The 21542-nt window shown below is 31.0% G+C and overlaps 1 protein-coding gene across 1 annotated transcript; it reads left to right on the top strand.

Annotated features, from left to right (window-relative positions):
- LOC132720151 (5-formyltetrahydrofolate cyclo-ligase-like) lies at positions 1 to 20563 on the top strand. Its single transcript, XM_060704190.1, has 5 exons — positions 1 to 151; positions 12495 to 12640; positions 13316 to 13448; positions 15166 to 15285; positions 17426 to 20563. The coding sequence occupies exons 2-5, from the start codon at positions 12515 to 12517 to the stop codon at positions 17641 to 17643; spliced, it is 597 nt and encodes a 198-aa protein (XP_060560173.1). The 5' UTR covers positions 1 to 151; positions 12495 to 12514; the 3' UTR covers positions 17644 to 20563.
- The last annotated feature ends 979 nt before the right edge of the window (positions 20564 to 21542 follow it).

Raw genomic sequence — 21542 nt, 5'->3', positions numbered from 1 at the left:
AGACGAACATTCATATGTCAGAAAAGTGATCCCTTCTTTAAAGGTCGCCGTAGCAGGCGACACAAAAACAACAACAACATTATCGTTACGTATATTTTGTGTACGAATCGTTCACGAATCGACCTTGACAGTCATTAAGACTGGAATATTGGTATTTATAATCTATATGTTAAAGGATTTCAAATTTTTCAATATGCATTAATGATTGAGTTACAAAATATAATTGGCATATCATTTACGTGGATTTTGTAGATCTATATCGATTATTTAAAGAATCTCATTTTGTTTGGAAGATCATTCGCACTGAAATAAGTTCGATGCAGATTAGGGGCCTGTCTAAAACGCGGACGCCTTAAGCGGACAATATAAACATATAGGGAAAACGCTGACAATATAGACAAAGAGGAAAAAAGCGGACGATATAGATATATAGTGGTGATTATTTTGGGCATTGATGAAGTTTATAAAAATGATGTGTAATTGGATTTATACTTTAATGTATAAAAAAATATAATACATTAGCAAATTGGGAGAAATATTAAAGTAATTTATGATTGAATGTCAATGAATTTTATATTATATATTTATATGACACATTTTCGGAATTTCTAAATATTGAAAACTGTGCCTTGAAAACTAATATATGAAACAAATGGATCAAATGAATGTCTTTAGAATTACAATGATGGTACTAAATTGGCAACAGCTGATATGTAATTAAGGATATGTATTTCATTTTGGCATTGTTTTTGTCTGTCTTTATGTGCAGTAGGCGGACAAAATTTTTATTCGCAAAATAAAAAAAGCCTTGATTTTTCAAAATCGAAATTTTGTAAGAGTAATTTTTAATCATAAAGTTATTGATATAAATGACAGACAGACAGACAGACAGATATCTTTATTCACTCAAGCACATTTGTACAATATGAGGATTTTCTAATATAACACATATATAATACATTAGTTTTCCAGCAGTAAACATACATAATTTTGCACAATATATTTTTTTCCTATAATGTAAACAATATGGTGAAGTGAATTATTACAGTGTGTTTTCTGGGGGGGGGGGGGGGGGGAATTCGGATATTCTTAATTCTAGATAATTTAACAGTTCATCTTGATAAGAAAAACAAGAAATATTAATAAAAACAAAAACAAAAAACACACATATAAAAAAAGAATGTACTAAGAGATTCAATCAAGTTATAAATAAAACTTTACGTTCAAATATAATTTTGAGATTCTCCCTTGATTACTGTATGTCACGCTTCAATATAGATCTTGACCTTGGTGTATTTATTATTATTGTTATTATTACCACTATTGGAAAATAGTAATAATAATAATAATAATAATAATAATAAACAAAATAAGTATATTTTTGAAAGAGTTTTGAAGCGATAAGTTTGTAATTTAATTACGCTGTTTCGGGTAAAATTCAATCAGGTAGCATTATAACGGATAATTTATAATTGGCGAAAGATATAAATAGATATGCGCGCGCTCAATATGAGAAAGTTCTCACACTGAGTATATATGTATTCAAGTATTGCAGAAGTATCTTTATGGATTATTTTGGCGAGAAAAAGGGTAAGTCTGTAAAACTATTATCATAAACATGTTGGATGCTATATAATTAAAATTTTGCCAAGACTATACGGATAAATTTACAAAGATTCAACAGTTTGGGCACATTAGTTGAATTTATTAAGCTTTCAAAACTGTTTTCGTTATCAACTAAGTGAACGTTATTAAGATACATTCTGCGTTGATTGTTAAAATAGCTACAGTTAAAGATGTAATGTCTTTCTGTGCCTGGGGAGCCACTTGTACACAGAGGACAGGTTCTATCTAAGAAAGCGGTACCATCATAGCGCCCGGTCTCTGATGGGAGTCTTGTATTACATGTTCTAAATTTGAAAAGGGTAATGTAGTCATTGCGCGGGATTAAATTTAGATAGTTTTCATAAGTAAGCGACTTTTTAAAGCCATTGTATATGCGGCCTTTATTTGATGATTGCATTTGATCGTGCCATATTTGTTTATATTGATCAATTAAGGTGAGTTTAATGCGATATGGAATACTTTTATTTACGGCTGTATTTTGATTAATCCATAAGTCAGTCCTGCCAACAGAGTTTAAAATATCTTTAATTTTATTTATCCACTTATAATTTTGGTCTGAATGATTTAACATAAATTGGTATAGGATATATGAAAGTTTACTTTGCTTTCCAAGTAAAAGTCTAACCCAGAAAGATATCATCCTAGTCTTGACTATGATTTCGACAGGGTATCTGCCTAATTCACCAAAAAGCATATATTTTGGAGTGCTTTTCCTAGCACAGGTTATTCTTCTAAGAAATGTGTTATGGATTTTTTCAAGAAGTTCTAAGTTCTCAAAGCCAAATATTTCAGATCCGTAGGTTAAGATAGGCATTACAGTATGATCAAAAAGTTTAAGTGTAAGATCGATTGGTAAGTCTGCATTATTGCAGCGTGAATATAGCAGATTTAGGGCTTTATTTGCTTGTTGGGTCACATGTTTCCTTGCATTTAGAAAAGAGCCGTTACTGGTAAAGGTTACTCCAAGATAATGATAACAGTCTTCAATAGCTATGGCCTGGTTACCTAGAGTAAAATTATATCTATTCTTTGCATTTCTACTTCCGAAAACAACTATTTTGGTTTTCTCAGCATTAACTTTTAGTTTCCATTCATTACAATATGAATTAAATGAAGATAAGCATTTTTGAAAGTCGTCAGCTGATTCTGACATTATAATTGTGTCGTCTGCGTATAATAAGAGTAATAGTTTAAGCCATGTTTCATTAGTTATAGTATCAGTTAGATTTACTCCCAAAGCTCCATTTGATATAAGATAAGATTCAAGGTCGTTTAGATAAATGGAAAAAAGTATCGGGCTCAAATTTTCCCCCTGGCGGACCCCTATTTCTGAAGTAAAAAATTGAGATGTTTCTCCTAAATGTACAACGCAGGACTTGATATTATTGTACATATTGAAAATAACTTGAAAAACTTTACCATTAATAAAATATTGAAGTAATTTATGCCATAGCCCAAAACGCCAGATAGTATCAAAACATTTAGAGAAATCAATAAATCCGCAGAATAGTTTTTGTTTACGCTTCTTTAAAATTTCAATTAATGTATGCAATGTAAATAAGTGGTCCGAGCAAGAGTAGCCATTTCTAAAACCTGCTTGTGCTTCATTTAGGAGATTGAATTCTTCCATATAATTGTTAAGCCTTGAATTTAGGACAGCAGTGAATAATTTACCAAGACATGATAATATTGTTATTGGTCTGTAAGAATTAGTGCTTTTCGATTCTCCTTTATTTTTATAAACTGGATATATCCAGCCTTCCAGCCAAACAGGCGGTAAATGTCCGTAATCAAGAATTATGTTAAAAAGACGTTCATAGATGGGTAAAAGAATAGATTTTGTACTCTTAATATATTCATTTGTTATACTGTCAGAAGGACTTGAGGCCTTGCCATTATTTAATTTGTTGATACAAATTAGAATTTCTTCCTGCGTTATGACTTTATTTAAATAGACATTTGAATTATCTATAAATGTTTGATCTAAATTAATATGTGTATCATTATGTGGATTACTATTTACATTTTTAAAGTACTCGTAAAACTCGTTGATAGAGGGAGATGGCTTACTACCTGATTTTGGATTAATAGATTTTAGAAAATTCCAGTATTGTTTTGTGTTTTTGGTTTGCATTTTTCTTAGCTTGTATGAGTTATCATGTTTTAAATTTGTTTATGTAATAGTTCATTGTTCTTTTATATTGCTTGCTGCTATTTTTTAAGCGCAACTTATTATCGTCTGTTTTATTTAAGTTATATCTAATTTTAGCATCGTGATAATTTTTTCGTGCTTTGTGGCATTTCGGTCCAAACCAAGGCTTATTCTTGTTATTCTTATGGTATGTTTTACGAGTCAATGGTGGAAATGTTTTGGTTGATGAATTTTCAAACAGTAATTGAAGTTCTGTTGTTATAAGTTCTATATTTCCATTTACATTCTGAGCACTAGTTGAGTTACACAGCTGTTGTATGTATGATAAATGATTAGTGTCAATATTTGTTACAAAGTTGTCGCTTTGCTCTTCTCGCCATTTCGGTTTTGATTTAGTTTGCGATTTATTTTCATTCTTATATGATTTATCTAAATTAGTGTCAAAGTTACTTAATGTCCAATATAACGCGTTGTGTCCATCGGAAAAAAGCGAGTCTGTTTCTATAACTTTAAAGTCAGATATAAGTTTAAATGCATCAACACTCGCCATGAGATAGTCAATAATTGATTTATCCCTGAAAGTTAAATTTGCGGGCCTATCAGTTTCAAATCTACCATTAACAACAAAAATGTTATTGCTCCTACAGAGTTCGATCAGTTGAATGCCATGATTATTCATTCTTTTGTCACTTGACAATCTACGTAGAGGAATTGATAATTCCTCTAATACTTTATATTTATCAAAGAAAGACACCGATTCGTCGTCAATGTTAAAATGATCATTTAAGAAAGAATCAGATGGGATGAAATCAGATAATTCTGCAATACGTGAGTTCAGATCGCCAGCTAAGAGGACATATTTATTAGAACTATACTTTGAAATAATTTCATTTTCAAAAGTACTGTAGTCTAAATCGTTAAAAAATCTTGAACCTTCTGGCGGTAAATATATTATACCTAGTATGACATGCTCACTTAGCTTAAACATATGTTTATCCAAGGAAAACCAAAAAATATAGTCAGTATCATTTTCTATAGGTTTTACAAATTGACTTAAGGATTCTTTAACATATAGTCCGATACCCCCTGATTTTCTCAAATAAGCTTGACTACGACATTTTGAAAAATATACAAAATTTTCAATGTCAACAATATCAGAAGCATCCATATGAGTTTCTTGTATACATACAAAATCATGCAAGTTAATAAAATCGACAAAGTCCGGATATTGAAGGCGTTTTTTTAAACCATTCACATTAAGAGAAACACATTTTATTTCATTTTTGTTATATTTTGGAAAAGAATTCCCCCGAATGTCCTATTTTTTACCATCGGTATGCGAGTTAGTTTCATTTAGTAATGATTTTTTATAAGTAAAGACAGGCTGTTGTTTTTTATTGATACAATATAAGCAGAAGCGTGCTGCAAATTAACGGTAATTATATAAGTGTGAACAACACGCTACTGATTAATCGTGTCGGCACTTAGCTAGAGATAACATGATACGCATTTTGCGGACAATATAGATATATAGGGAAAACGCTGACGATATAGATATAGAGGAAAAAAGCGGACGATATAGAAATTTAGAGTAGACTTATTGATGATGAGGTGGGAATCGATGAACTTAATAGAAATGCTGTATAATAGAATCATATTTTTGTATACGTAAAACTTAATGGCAAATAAGATAAAAAAAATTTTAAATTACGAATTATACTAAGTTGACCACATTAAAAAAAATAAGGATAAAAACTTTCATTCACATTTGTACAATGATTTTTGGACAAAAACACGCTTATTTATAAATTCATGTTTTTAAGGTAATTTTAAAGTTTAATGGTCGTTGATAAAAAGAAAAAGGCATGCACGTATACTGTTGTGACGGACACGTGTTGCAAATTAACGACAATTAAGTGTCAACAACATGCTACCTGATTGAACCTGTCCGCTCTTTGCCCTATTTTTGCGGACAATATAAATATATAGAGAAAAAGCGGACGATATAGATATAGAGGAAAAAAGCGGGCGCTATAGATATAGTGTAGAATGATGTGTGAGATAAAATTATAATAAAATAGATAGTGATAGTGTATAGTAACATTGTGCACTAATAAAAACGAAGATAAAGAATGAACTTCATTGCAATTTTATTTAAGCAATATAACACATTTGGTACATGAATTTATTTTACACATACAAATAATAATAATCCTTTCCTAAAGAAATATAGCCAGATTTTTTTTTATTCATAACAGTTTTCTTTTCTCCTGTTTTATACATTTATTTCGTCAGCGTTTTCCTTCTATATCTATATCGTCCGCTTTTTCACTAGTTAATTGGTATTTACAGCAGAAAGTTTTTTTTTATTTACTTAATGGATAAAATCTAAATAAAACTAAAAAATATTATGAATTAAAGAAAGATAATTGATATAACTTAATTATATACATGGTAGAAGCCAGATATTTTTTTTTATTTATAACAGTTTTCCATTCTCCCGTTTTATACATTTATTTCGTCAGCGTTTTCCCTCTATATCTATATCGTCCGCTTTTTCACTATATGTCTATTTTGTCCGCATTTTCTGTAGCCACTTTATTAATTGTACAAGGGTGAGATGTATGATTACTTGAAATATACAAGTGTCGGTGCGTGATTAAGTCAAATACACAGGTGACACGTGGATACTTTAATTAGTTGATTGGTATTTATAGCAGAAAGTTTTTTTTATTTACTTAATGGATGAAATATAAATAAAACTAAAAAATATTACGAATTTAAGAAAGATAATTGATATAACTTAATTATATACATGGTAGAAGCCAGATATTTTTTTATTTATAACAGTTTTCCATTCTCCCGTTTTATACATTTATTTCGTCAGCGTTTTCCCTCTATATCTATATCGTCCGCTTTTTCACTATATGTCTATATTGTCCGCATTTTCTGTAGCCACTTTATTAATTGTAAATGGGTGAGATGTATGATTACTTGAAATATACAAGTGTCGGTGCGTGATTAAGTCAAATACACAGGTGACACGTGGATACTTTAATTAGTTGATTGGTATTTATAGCAGAAAGATTTTTTTATTTACTTAATGGATAAAACATAAATAAAACTAAAAAATATTATGAATTAAAGAAAGCTAATTGATATAACTTAATTATAATCATGGTAGAAGCCAGAAATTTTTTTTATTCATAACAGTTTTCTATTCTCCCGTTTTATACATTTATTTCGTCAGCTTTTCCCTCTATATCTATATCGTCCGCTTTTTCACTATATGTCTATTTTGTCCGCATTTTCTGTAGCCACTTTATTAATTGTACAAGGGTGAGATGTATGATTACTTGAAATATACAAGTGTCGGTGCGTGATTAAGTCAAATACACAGGTGACACGTGGATACTTTAATTAGTTGATTGGTATTTATAGCAGAAAGTTTTTTTTATTTACTTAATGGATAAAATATAAATAAAACTAAAAAATATTATGAATTTAAGAAAGATAATTGATATAACTTAATTATATACATGGTAGAAGCCAGATATTTTTTTATTTATAACAGTTTTCCATTCTCCCGTTTTATACATTTATTTCGTCAGCGTTTTCCCTCTATATCTATATCGTCCGCTTTTTCACTATATGTCTATATTGTCCGCATTTTCTGTAGCCACTTTATTAATTGTAAATGGGTGAGATGTATGATTACTTGAAATATACAAGTGTCGGTGCGTGATTAAGTCAAATACACAGGTGACACGTGGATACTTTAATTAGTTGATTGGTATTTATAGCAGAAAGATTTTTTTATTTACTTAATGGATAAAACATAAATAAAAGTAAAAAATATTATGAATTAAAGAAAGCTAATTGATATAACTTAATTATAATCATGGTAGAAGCCAGAAATTTTTTTTATTCATAACAGTTTTCTATTCTCCCGTTTTATACATTTATTTCGTCAGCGTTTTCCCTCTATATCTATATCGTCCGCTTTTTCACTATATGTCTATATTGTCCGCATTTTCTGTAGCCACTTTATTAATTGTACAAGGGTGAGATGTATGATTACTTGAAATATACAAGTGTCGGTGCGTGATTAAGTCAAATACACAGGTGACACGTGGATACTTTAATTAGTTGATTGGTATTTATAGCAGAAAGTTTTTTTTTATTTACTTAATGGATAAAATATAAATAAAACTAAAAAATATTATGAATTAAAGAAAGATAATTGATATAACTTAAATATATACATATCACACTTAATTGTAATGCTTTAAGTTAATTTGCAACACGTGTATTTTCACCGGTAAACGTTAATTTTCAAAAATATACTCATTCGCCCCACTATTTCATAATTATATATGTACACAAAAGAAGATTCGGCGAATATGTCAATTAATGTGCAATATAGAAACAAAAGTAAATTACAAAACATAGTAAATTGTATATTTTGAAAGAATGTCAATCTACAGTAACCACTAAATATATCTATATCGTCCGCTTTTTCCTCTATGTCTATATTGTCAGCGTTTTCCCTATATGTTTATCATGTCCGCGAATTGCGTATGCAAAGTGTTCAAATATATTCAAACTTATTTCTTGTGCCCTTATTCAGTTTTCCACACGTGACTGTTGCATGTTTTGTACTGTTTAATTAAAAGTTGTTAAGTCAATTAACATGAACAAATAAAAAACATAAATTTAAGAATTTGAACAAATAAATAAACTAAAGTCTTTTTTAATTATTATAATAATTACACCTTACAATTACTACTGCTTCTAACTAATGTCTTTCATATATTACTTTATAAAAGCCAATTATTAGCCTTTAATATGAATTTAACTATGCTCAGTCATTTTACACTATATATCTATACACGCATTCTCAATACCATTTACAAATATTGAATCACGGAAAGTGAAAAAAATAATGTTCAGAGATCATAAAAATAATGTTTGAATATGGAAAAAGAATATCTCCCGGACATAAATTTGAATTCTTGCAAACAAGATACGAACCATGTTCTCTCAGTTCCATATCAAATTTTAAGCAGGTCATTCTTATAAAAAACAGGGCAACAGAAATGTACGTTACTTTGAGTATCCTTAAATAAGCAGCTCATAATCATGTAACTGTTGAACTAGTCAGTAATTTTGTTTTCACAATTCCATTCTCAAAAGATGTAGGATGGAAATAAACACATTTTTTGTTAAATTATACCAATATATTCAGGTTTTTGGAAATGTTAAAACAATAACAAATTTTACAGATGAATGATACATATTTTACTATTTCAATGCATACTTCGAAGTTCTTTACAGATTTATCGTGAAAAAGCAAAGTTCGACATTAGAATGCTATTGATTATTTATGATACATATAAAACTCCACGTTTGTAACTAATTCATGCATGTAGCAGTTGTTTTTTTTCCACCCAAATTTGCCTTAAAAGTAATGTAATAATTTTGTAACGTACATTTCAGTTTAATACAAAAAAATATCAACAGTGAATTTCATTAAGGAAAATTCTGACAGGAATGGGAAAACTTTAAATATTTCATGTTTCGTATTTATTTATTTTCTAAACATTTGAACAATTAACTACAAAAATCATATGCTTTTTCAGAATAAGATATTGTATACGCATACAGAAATAAGATGTATTTTAATTGATGATTCTGTTCATATAAGGTAAAAAGTACATGTAAACAACATTATATGTGCATATTTAACCATTTATGACAACATACATTGTGTGATAAATGCTTAAAATATCTTTAGCATTTTTGAAGACTTTCTTTTTAAAGACTTTATTAAAATACTCTTGTAAACTCTTCATTGGTAACGATACATTTCAGTTTTCTGGCATGGGTTCTGTACATAAAAAGACACCAATTAATATTTAACATTTATAAACAAAAATGTTTTCCTTTTTTTTATATATTTAATTTAAAACAACAAACATTTTTACTTTATAAAATAATTTAAAAACACATGTGATCATCCTTATATGCTACGTTTATTCATTGTTATGAGGAATAATTTTTACAGCAATATCCAGAAATGTTTTGAGGCCAATTTTATGGTGTAATTGATAAGTTTGTTGAATTTTTTTATGTAAAAAAAAAAAAAAATAAAAACATGTTTTAATATGGCAAACTTCAATTTTATGTGCAACTTTTGCAAGTAACATACATTCGTCGAAAAGCCCTGTAATATCTTTTTCAATAGAATTTCGCATGTTTTAAGACATTATGATTTTACCCAAAATCACAATTTTTGAAATGCATGTAAAAATATATGCCTTTAGGAAGTGTTTAACCACATTAACTTGATTATTTTTGTTGCTTTACCAAATATATTCCAGTGTTTTGTACACAATAAGCGGTAAATTCTGGAAAAAATCAATTTACTTTATATGAAACATTGCTTATATGAAACATCGTTTTTGCTTTTATTTTATAAAACATTGTTTTCTTTCATTTCTCGCTTTGTTAGTCAAATATTTCAGATTCTGTAATACTAAATTCTACAATAACGCTCTTTCCAAAGCTAACTTTAGGTATCTTTCAGCTCTTGTTCTCTACCTGTAGCCTTTTTGAATCCTCGGCCCTTAATTTCGGGTCTCTGAAATGTACGTTACTAACAATTGAAATGTACGTTACGTGTTGTTGATGTTAATGTAAGTGAGAAATCATTGTTTGGGAGACCTTTTTATAGTTTCATACACAATGCACATTTGAGTGTGCAGATGCTAGAGAAAAGATTAAAAATGTTCAATATCATCACAACTGTTCAACTTAAACAATCACATTCCTGTACAAGTCCAACTTTTGTAGATAGAAACAAATGCCTGAATAAAATTCATATGCAACTGATGCAAATACAAGTTATATTTAATTTGTTTTCGTTTCTAATCATCCTATTCTTACTTGTTATTACATGAAAAACATATTCATGAAGCAACTTTTAAGAATTCGGGAGATACTCTTCATTGAAATTACTAATACTAGTTTTTGAAAATGTACGTTACGAACAGTAACGTACATTTTTCATGGTACTTTTAAGCAGAATATACTTTCCACTACTACCTTTTGTTTACATTGCGAAAAAACATGCTATCACATCTCAAAATCCAGCAGAATGTTTACAGTAGATATATGTTTATATAGATAAAATGTTTTCTAATATATATTGTGATATCGTATATCAAACATGAATTTACCTTAAATTATATCCACGGTGACACAATACAATAATTATTTACGCTTTGATGTTACAAAACTCTTCTCTCCATATAATTTTTCTTACCTAAGGTATCATATTTTAAGTGTAGTGAATATTTTTTAAATTGCGGTAACGTTCGTTTCGGTAACGTACATTTCTGACCACTTTTCAATGCAGATCTGGACACAGTCTTGAGAAATAATAACAATTTCTCAACACATAGCTTTTTATTGAGGGAAGCTTTAACTACTTGACACAAGTCTACCTCTTTACATTTTCATCAGTTCCTGTAGCATCAGTAACGTACGTTTCGCGGCAAAAATTACGTTTTAAGTTTCTCAGAAAATCATCCATCAATTACGGAATCTTTATATACCACTTTTATAATACATTATTTTGGACAATATGGCCAATTATCTGCCAAAAAACTTCAAACTTTGAAAGATCTTATTATTTAAAAAATATTTTTTCCACTGTTTAAAAACGCACACTCCAAAAGGCATGTATCAGTGGAAAGGAAGAAACAACAATTTTGTTTGCATTTTTATCATAGTTTTCAGTATGTTCCACTGTTAAATTCACGCTAAGGCATTGTGAGATACAAAAAACACCAAACAATTGTTTTATAAAAGACCAATTGAAACATGAAAAGATTTAAAGTTCATTTTTCATATAGAGACGGTCACGTACGTTTCATTTTTTACTATTGTGCGATAAATATTTTTTCAAATCATGACAGTTGACCCCTTTTTTGTTTTGATTTAATTGAAACAGAACATGTTTGATGGAACAGATGCTTTAGGTAAAATATATGGCACATAATAAGACGAATATGCGGCGTGGAAAGCGTTTTGATCTATTCTGTAAATGATATTGAGAATGCGTGTATATCGTCCGCTTTTTTCCTCTTTGTCTATATCGTCAGCGTTTTCCCTATATGTTTATATTGTCCGCTTAAGGCGTCCGCGGTTTAGACTGTGCCCGCAGATTAGCACCCAGTTAGATTCGAACCATATTAAGGAATACAGTATAACCTCTGTAGAGCGTTCCTCTGAACATCAATACTACCTCTTTACAGCAACAATTTATTTCTTCCTAATGACGTAACGTAAAATATATTGTCGTATCGAAAACCCGTCAATCCAGGATACAACTTTTTACCTCAGCTTAGTCCAATATGGCTATTTTGTGTATGGGCAATACCAGAACAAATTGTGACATACCTCAGAATCCAGCTTTGGCACGTCAATATATTTTGACAAAGTTACATAGTTACATTCTTATATTGTTGATTCAGTGTTGCAACTAAAGTTACAAGTATTCAGAGTGCTATGAAAATGACTATTATTATAGCTTTGAACTTTTTCAGTATAAATACTTTTCTTGAATCAAGTCAATTTATTAGCGCAAGATATAAGATCATTATAATATACATACTGATATATAGAATTCATTAAATTTGTGAATTTTCAGACAGACATGGTGAATGAGAAATGAGCAATATATCTTCTATGGCTCTCAAGCAGGCAAAAGCTGCCTTAAGGGCGGAATTGAAAGCCAGACTTGCAGCAATGACGAATGTAGATCGGAAGCTTCAGTCAAATACAATAACTCAAATGGTATCAATTACACTGCCATCATAAAGAACATTTAAGATTGTGTAAAATATTTCTGCTTTTATTAAATAGTACATGTATTAATTATTGAGTTAAAACATATTTTCTTGTTATAATTATAAATATATGAATTGTTAATAATTGATATGCAAATGTAATAATGATTATAGGTTTTGTCTTAGATAGGTATTTTTAACATTTAAGAAACAGTTATTTTTAAGCACTTGGAAAAATAAAGCTATATCATAGATATTGCAATAGTATTTTGATAGTTATTTCAACTACACAGTACTTTTGGTATTATGGATATACATTTGTAATTGCTTTTGGCTGCACAGTTCCACAATCAAGGTACTGTCAGGAATGTTTGTTTGTTTGAAGTTTATGTCACACAGATACAGTATAGGTTGTATGGTGACATTCCAGCTTTACTGGTGGAGGAAGGACTCGGGTTACCTTCAGTGCATTATTTCTGGCATGAACCAGCATCTGAGTAGGATCAACAATGTTTAGGATTATTAAATGATTTTTACTGGAATACTCAAGCATATAGAGATTTTAATTAAGATCAAGGTACTGTGACTATTGTCATGATATTTGTTTTGGCTACATTACTTAAATAAAGAGTTGGAGATACTTCTACTTCAGCAAAGTTATTTCAGACTTTCATAATTTCAGTTAACTTTGACACCAGAGTACCAAACCAGTAAGAGGGTATGCCTGTACCTAAGTATGCCAGAAGAGGTGAATACTTATGGCATTATGAAACATGCATTACAAAATAAAGAATGCTTTATACCTCAATACATAGGTAAGAATATTTTGATTCATTGTAATAATATGGGAAAGACGCTTGACCAAGTTGTTTTTGGTAGAATTGTTAGAACGTCTGACTTAACATTTCACTACTGTGATGTGTGAGCTCAGAATGAATTAAATAATTGAGTTACCTCCAGAACAGGTAAGAAGTTATTTAGCATGCATATGGAAGGTTGATGATTCATACCAGCTTAGTGTCCCTTGCTGAAATAATGCATGGATAAATATGTCATATCTTACTTTAATAGGAATTGCTAGAAAATGGCCATACGACCTTAATGTAAAGCCATATGACCCATATAGTGTTAAAAAGCACTTTTAACATATCTCAATCAAAAAGAAAAGTTTTCAAAGTGTCACAACATAAAGCTTTTATGATTGCCTCTTTTTAAGGTTTGTGTGTTAAGTTGTTTAAGCTAAGAGATGAGAGGCAAGTGATTTGAAATCTGCAGTGACCATTTATCACAGAGATTTATGAAAAAGTCTTTGAATCATCAAAGTTCACAGATTTGTACTGGTATGCTGCCTATGAAAACAAATAGCAGCAATAGTCTTATATCTCTATTTTTATCATCATCATCATCATCATCATCATATTGACCATGCATAAAGAGTATTATTATAGTTATACAGTGTACATTGAAGTTGATACTTGGAAGTGAGAAGTTCATTTTTCTATAACCCTTAGTACAAGTGAAATATTGAAAGTACTGTACTCACTTTAAAGGGAGACACAGGCAAAATTTTCGTATTTTCGATTTGGTTTTTTTTTATACAATTTTCTCTAAATGTCCTCGAAATGAATAGAATAAGCAGACTAGGGAAGATAAATTTTCTCCATATAAAGAAAAAAAATGTTGGTTTCCTAGCCTGACCCACGCGGGTCAAGTTAGAGCAATTATATTTCACCATAGTTATCACAGTGAACTATAAAAACGTAAAAAGAACCTGTCAAATGAGCGACTTAGACTTGTTTTAATCATACAATATCCGCAATATCTGTTTTTAAACTTCTAGGGTTTGTAATTGTCAGATGACTTGTTTTAAAACTACTAGTTAGTTCAGTCTGCATCTTCATTTCATTCAACATATGTAGATTTATTTACATTTTAAATTCACATGATAAAGTATTTATACAGAAAAAGCATGCTGGGACTTTTAAAAACTTAATTTTAGCGTGATTTTAGTAAATATGATGAATTTAATATTTTGTCATTCATTTGCCCGAGTATCCCTTCAAAGAATTAAGTACAATATTTCATCTTATTTGGTTGAAGACAGAAATAGATTTTCTGTACATGTATATACTATGCTATTTAATGCATCTCAACCAGGAGTAATGGTTTCAAGCCCTACTGCAGTCACAACCATATTTCTTCACATGGCACAAGTTCCAGGAAGTGGACTAGATATTTTAAGCTTCCATCACAATTCTTGTATCACTTTTGAAACTATTTGTAAGCTAATCAGTATTTTCTTCTTACAGATACCCAAGCTCTTTAACAACCACTGTCTTTTTAACTTTTGCCATTTCAGAAAACAAGATTGTGGCCCAAGGATAGCTTGGATTCACTATTTGTTAAGTTGCACACAGCTACCTTAGCCATTTGACCTATTTGTCCCTACCATATAAAAACATGGTAAACTGCATGATAAATTACTTTTACATGTAGTATTAACATACATTTAGTGTTATCTGTTTGTTGTAGGGCCAGTGATGAAAATGGTCAAGTTAGAATCTTTTGAAGATTATGAGAAATTGCCAGAAACAAAATGGAAAATCAAGCAGCCTGCTGACTCAGATATCAGACCAGATGCCTTAGAAACAGGTAAACATTGGTCATTCTTTGTCAGTTATCAATCATTCTAGCATAAAAACTGTGCAATCAAGTGTACATGAACATAGTACATAACGGAGCATGCTCTGTTTTTAGCTCACCTGTCACAAAGTGACAGGGTGAGCTTTTGTGATCGCTTTTCGTCCGGCGTCCGTCCGGCGTCCGTAAACTTTTACTTTAAATGACATCTCCTCATAAACCATTGAGCCAATTTCATCCAAACTTCACAGGAATGTTCCTTTGGTGATAACCTTTAAAAATTGTTCAAAGAATTTAATTCCATGCAGAACTCTGGTTGCCATGGCAACCGATAGAAAAAACTTAAAATATCTTCTTTTAAAAAACCCAAAGAGGTAGAGCTTAGATATTTGGCATGAAACATCTTCTAGTGAGTGTCTATCAAGTTTGTTCAAATAAAAGCCCTGGGGGTCAAAATTGGCCCCGCCCCAGGGGGTCATTGATTTTCCCTATATGCATATAGTAAAAACTTAAAAAATCTTCTTTTAAAGAACCCAAAGAGCTAGAGCTAAGATATTTAGCATGAAACATCTTATAATGAGTGTCTATCAAGTTTGTTCAAATAAAAGCCCTTGGGTTAAAATTGGCCCCTCCCCAGGGGGTTATTGATTTTCCCTATATGCATATAGTAAAAACTTAAAAAACTTCTTTTAGAGAACCCAAAGAGCTAGAGCTAAGATACTTAGCATGAAAGATGTTCTATTAAAATGGGTGTCTACCAAATTTGTTCAAATAAGAGCCCTGGCCCCGTGTTCACAAAGATTTTAGGATCAGGATCAAGATCAGGATCAAATCTAAAAACTCAAATATTATCCATTATTAATTCTTATAGATTAGATATTTAATATTAAGTTGATAAAACTGGACTTGAAAAAGCATGTTTTTGAAATTAAAGAATAAATTTATTGTAATTTTTGAAAGATATGGGCATTTTACAGTTAATCCAAATATTGATCTTGATCTTAAAATTGATCCTCATTTTGATCCCATTATTTTTGTATTTGTTTCATTATTTGTCTATTTTATCCCAAAACAGGATTGTTTCTTTGCAAATCAGCAAAATATTACATTAACTTTATGTACCATTCAATTCTAGCAAAATACGATCAATATTAGTTATATAAAACAAAGAAAATAAAATCAGGATCACTTGATCCTGATCCTGATCTTTTCTTTGTGAACACGGGGCCTGGGGTTAAAATTGGCCCTGTCCCGGGGGTCATTGATTTTCCTTATATGTGTATTGCAATAGCTTTTTAAAAAAATCTTCTTTGAAAAAACCCAAATAGCTAGAGTTTAGATATTAAGCATGAAACATCTTCTAGTAAGTGTCTACAAAGTTCGTTCAAATAAAAGCCCTGGGGTCAAAACTGGCCCCGCCCCAGGGGTGTCATTGTTTTTAACTATATGTGTATAGTAAAAACTTAAAAAATCTTCTTTTAAAAAACCCAATGAGCTACAGCTTAGATGTTTAGCATGAAACATCTTCTTATGGGTGTCTACCAAGTTTGTTCAAATAAAAGCCCTTGGGTTAAAATTGGCCCTGCTGGGGGTGGGGGAGGGGCAGATCATTGTTTTTCATTATATGTGTGTAGTAAAAGCTTAACATCATGAAACATCTTCTTATAGGTGTCTTCCAAGTTTGCCCAAATAAAAGCCCTGGGGGTTTAAACTGGCCCCGCTCCGGGGGCCTATATACAGGTGAGCGACCTCAGGGCCATCATGGCCCTCTTGTTATGTGTTATGACGAGGGCTCTACAGCCTATACTATTAAAAATGAAATATTGAAATACAAATGTAATAAAAAATATCTCCTGGATGACCTTTCGTATTGGTTTTCTGCCCCACACTGGTCACAATAAAGTTACTAGAGACAGGTTCTTTGCAATTATTTCATTTAAAGAAGCATTTCAGCTTGCTGAAAGGTCAGTGGTTCTTCTCAATTGCCCACTCATACCTGATATAATACATTTAAAGATATTTGAGGCATTTCACCACTTTTGGATTGGTGCTAAATAACCTTTATACTGTCAAACAATGAAACATATTCTTAAGCAAATGAATATCTGTATAATGAATATTAGTTTAAATCTTTCTTATTATTGACTTTCAGGGGGTTTAGACCTGATTCTGCTGCCTGGACTAGGGTTCACGTTACAGGGAGACAGATTAGGCCGAGGCAAAGGATATTATGATACTTACCTCCAAAAATGTAAAGAAAAGGGATTTAATCCAAGAACAGTAGGGCTTGCCTATAGCCAGCAAATTTGTGATAGTATTCCAGTATCAGAGACAGACCAAAAAGTGGACTTTATTCTAACCCCTACATAAGTTCATATATAAGTTTTAGGAGTATATTTTAAAACTTTGTACATGTAATTATTTAAAATAATGTGGAAACTTAGGGCAATATGTTTTAATTAGCAAATGATATTTTAAAAAGGAAACACTTTTTAGCTCGACTATACGAAGTATATGGAGAGCTGTCCTACTCGCCCCGGTTTCCGCGTCCAGATTTCAGATTAAAGTTTTGGTGCAGTAAAATATTTATCACTATTACTTTGTCATTTCTTAAGGTATCAACTTCAAACTTCAAATATATGTTCCTTATCATCAACCACATCTCATGTGAAAAGGTTCATAACTCTGCACCAATATTTTCAGATTTATCTCCCCTTGAACTTAGAATTTTCCTTAAAAAATACTATTTTTTACTGTTATTTCTTTATTACTTAAGGGATCAACCTCATACTTCAAATATATGTACCTTATCATCATTCCCATCTTATGTGACAAGGTTCATAACTCTAGCACCAATATTTTCAGATTTATCTCCCCTTGAACTTAGAATTTTTCTTAAAAATTATTATTTTTTACTGTTACTTATTTATTTCTTAAGGGATCAACTTCATACTTTAAATATATGTACCTTATCATCATCCACATCTTAGGTGACAAGGTTCATAACTCTAGCACCAATATTGCAAGAATTATCTCCCCATAAACTTAGACTTTTTTACTATAAAAATGTTATTTTTTACTATAACTTTTTTAGTATAAAGGTATCTACCTCAAACTTCAAATATTTATTCCTTATCATCAATAGCATTTTATGTGACAATGTTCATAACTCTTGAAGCAATATTTACAGATTTATCTCTCTTTGAACTTAGGATTTTCTTTAAGAAATTTTGTAACTTCTTTACTTTTTAAGGTATCTTCTTCAAACTTCAAATATATATTTCTTATCATTACACACATGTTGTGTGACAAGGTTCATAACTCTAGCATGACTATTTCTAGAGTTATTCCCCTTGATCTTGGAATTTATGTTAACAAATGTTGTTTTTTTACTATAACTTAATACATAATTATACATAATTGATTTTTCTTTCATAGTTTTGTCCTCCTTACTGCATCCATTAATTCATTAGTCGAGCTTCGCTGTCTCCTGTGACAGCTCTTGTTTAAATTAAATAATGTTATTTCTGTAACAAATTTAGGTTTGTAATGTATTAATCATGGAATTTCTAGTGTTTTACATTATCATAAGGAAATTCAATCTAAAACAACTTATTTTATAAAAAAAAAACATGCATGAAAGGGTATAAATCTATTAAAGGCTAATATACCATAAATATTAAAAAAAATTATCAATACAGTACCCTTATGGTCAGTTCTCAAAAATTTTTAACAAATATTAACATGTTATTTTATGCATCTAATGTTATAAGTGGTTCGGAAACAAAAATATTCCGGTGCTATTGAAGCGAGTTGAGCAATAAATTTTTCACTTTTGCTGCCTACTTTCATGTTAGGTTATCTACACTGCCAAATATCATATGATAAACCAGTATATCGAATATTGATCATTTTGTATCATCAATACAAATATTTGATTCTTACCAATATACAGCCCTATTTATTGTAGTAAGATGATGATTATTATTATTACACAATTATTCTGCTGATTTTGAAAGCCTATTCATAGCTTAATGTACTTTTAAAAACTTTTTTTCTGATACATCCAACTATATTGTGGTATGGTGTTTGTCTGTCCATCTGGATGTCCAGCCACATTGTTGTTTACACAGTAACTTGATTACACTTAATAAGGTGTGCTGTTTTAAGGTCAAAAGTGACATTTGTTGTAAATTCCAAGTCTGCTTGATTTTTGGTGTAAAATCTTTTTATGCTCAATAACTTGAGAAGCACATAACCACGATTAATTTTATAATAAGTCAAAGGTCCAGGTACAAGGGACACTTAATGGAAAATTCATGTCAGCTCAGATGTTGGTTGTGATATTACCCATGGTCATTAGATGACCCCTATTCATTTTGAGGTATAAAGTCATAAGAACAAGGTAACAGTTAACAGTAGCAGTTAAGTGGGAAAATGTTCATCTATTTCAATTTTGTACCCCCTAATAGTGTTTAAAATCCAATAATCTTTTGTAATTTTTTTCCCATGCTTTCATGGCAGTTTTGGTTTTACCTGCAACAGTTTTCTTTTGTGTTTTTAGCTCACCTGTCACAAAGTGACAGGGTGAGTTTTTGTGATCGCTTTTCGTCCGTCCGTCTGTCCGGCGTCCGTTAACTTTTACTTTAAATGACATCTCCTCATAAACCACTTAGCCAATTTCATCCAAACTTCACAGGAGTGTTCCTTTGGTGGTCACCTTTAAAAATTGTTCAAAGAATTTAATTCCATGCAGAACTCAGTGGTTGCCATGGCAACCGAAAGAAAAAACTTTAAATATCTTTTAAAAAACCCAAAGAGCTAAAGCTTAGATATGTGGCATGAAACATCTTCTAGTGAGTGTCTACCAAGTTTGTTCAAATAAAAGCCCTGGGGTCAAAATTGGCCCCGCCCCAGGGGGTCATTTATTTTCCGTATATACATATAGTAAAAAATTTAAAAATCTTCTTTTAAAGATTCCAAAGAGCTAGAGCTAAGATATTTAGCATGAAACATCTTCTAATGGGTGTCTACCAAGTTTGTTCAAATAAGAGCCCTGGGGTCGAAATTGGCCCCACCCCGGGGTTCATTGATTTTCCTTATATGTGTATAGCAAAAACTTAAAAATCTTCTATGAAAAACCCAAATAGCTAGAGTTAAGATATTAAGCATGAAACATCTTCTAGTGAGTGTCTACAAAGTTTGTTCAAATAAAAGCCCCGGGGTCAAAATTGGCCCAGCCCCGGGGGACATTGATTTTCCTTATATATGTATAGCAAAACCTTAAAAATCTTCTTTGAAAAAACCCAAATAGCTAGAGTTTAGATATTAAGCATGAAACATCTCTAGTAAGTGTCTACAAAATTTGTTCAAATAAAACCCTTGGGGTCAAAATTGGCCCCGCCCCAGGTGTGTCATTGTTTTTAACTATATGTTTATAGTAAAAATTTTAAAAAATGAGCTAGAGCTTAGATGTTTAGCCTATATACAGGTGAGCGACTTCAGGGCCATCATGGCCCTCTTGTTTATGTTAACCGACAAAGAGCCAATACTCACTCTCAATGTGTCTTGTAGAATCGTTTTTAGCTCACCTGTCACAAAGTGACAGGGTGAGCTTTTGTGATCGCTTTTCGTCCGGCGTCCATCCGTCCGTAAACTTTTGCTTCAAATGACATCTCCTCATAAACCACTAAGCCAATTTCATCCAAACTTCACAGGAATGTTCCTTTTGTGGTCACCTTTAAAAACTGTTCAAAGAATTTAATTCCATGCAGAACTCTGGTTGCCATGGCAACTGAAAGAAAAAACTTTAAATATCTTCTTTTAAAGAACCCAAAGAGCTAGAGCTTAGATATTTGGCATGAAACATCTTCTAATGAGTGTCTACCAAGTTTGTTCAAATAAAAGCCCTGGGGTCAAAATTGGCCCCGCCCCAGGGGGTCATTGATTTTCCCTATATGCATATAGTAAAAACTTAAAAAATCTTCTTTTAAAGAACCCAGAGAGCTAGAGCTTAGATATTTGGCATGAAACATCTTCTAATGAGTGTCTACCAAGTTTGTTCAAATAAAAGCCCTGGGGTCAAAATTGGCCCCGCCCCAGGGGGTCATTGATTTTCCCTATATGCATATAGTAAAAACTTAAAAAATCTTCTTTTAAAGAACTCAAAGAGCTAGAGCTAAGATATTTAGCATGAAACATGTTCTAATGGGTGTCTACTAAGTTTGTTCAAATAAAAGGCCTTTGGTCAAAATTGGCCCCGCCCTAGG

This window comes from Ruditapes philippinarum, unplaced genomic scaffold (genome assembly GCF_026571515.1).
Source record: "Ruditapes philippinarum isolate M1 unplaced genomic scaffold, ASM2657151v2 ctg744_1_1_1_1, whole genome shotgun sequence".
Classification (NCBI taxonomy): Eukaryota; Metazoa; Mollusca; class Bivalvia; order Venerida; family Veneridae; genus Ruditapes; species Ruditapes philippinarum.
This window is presented reverse-complemented; position numbering and strand designations above follow the sequence as displayed.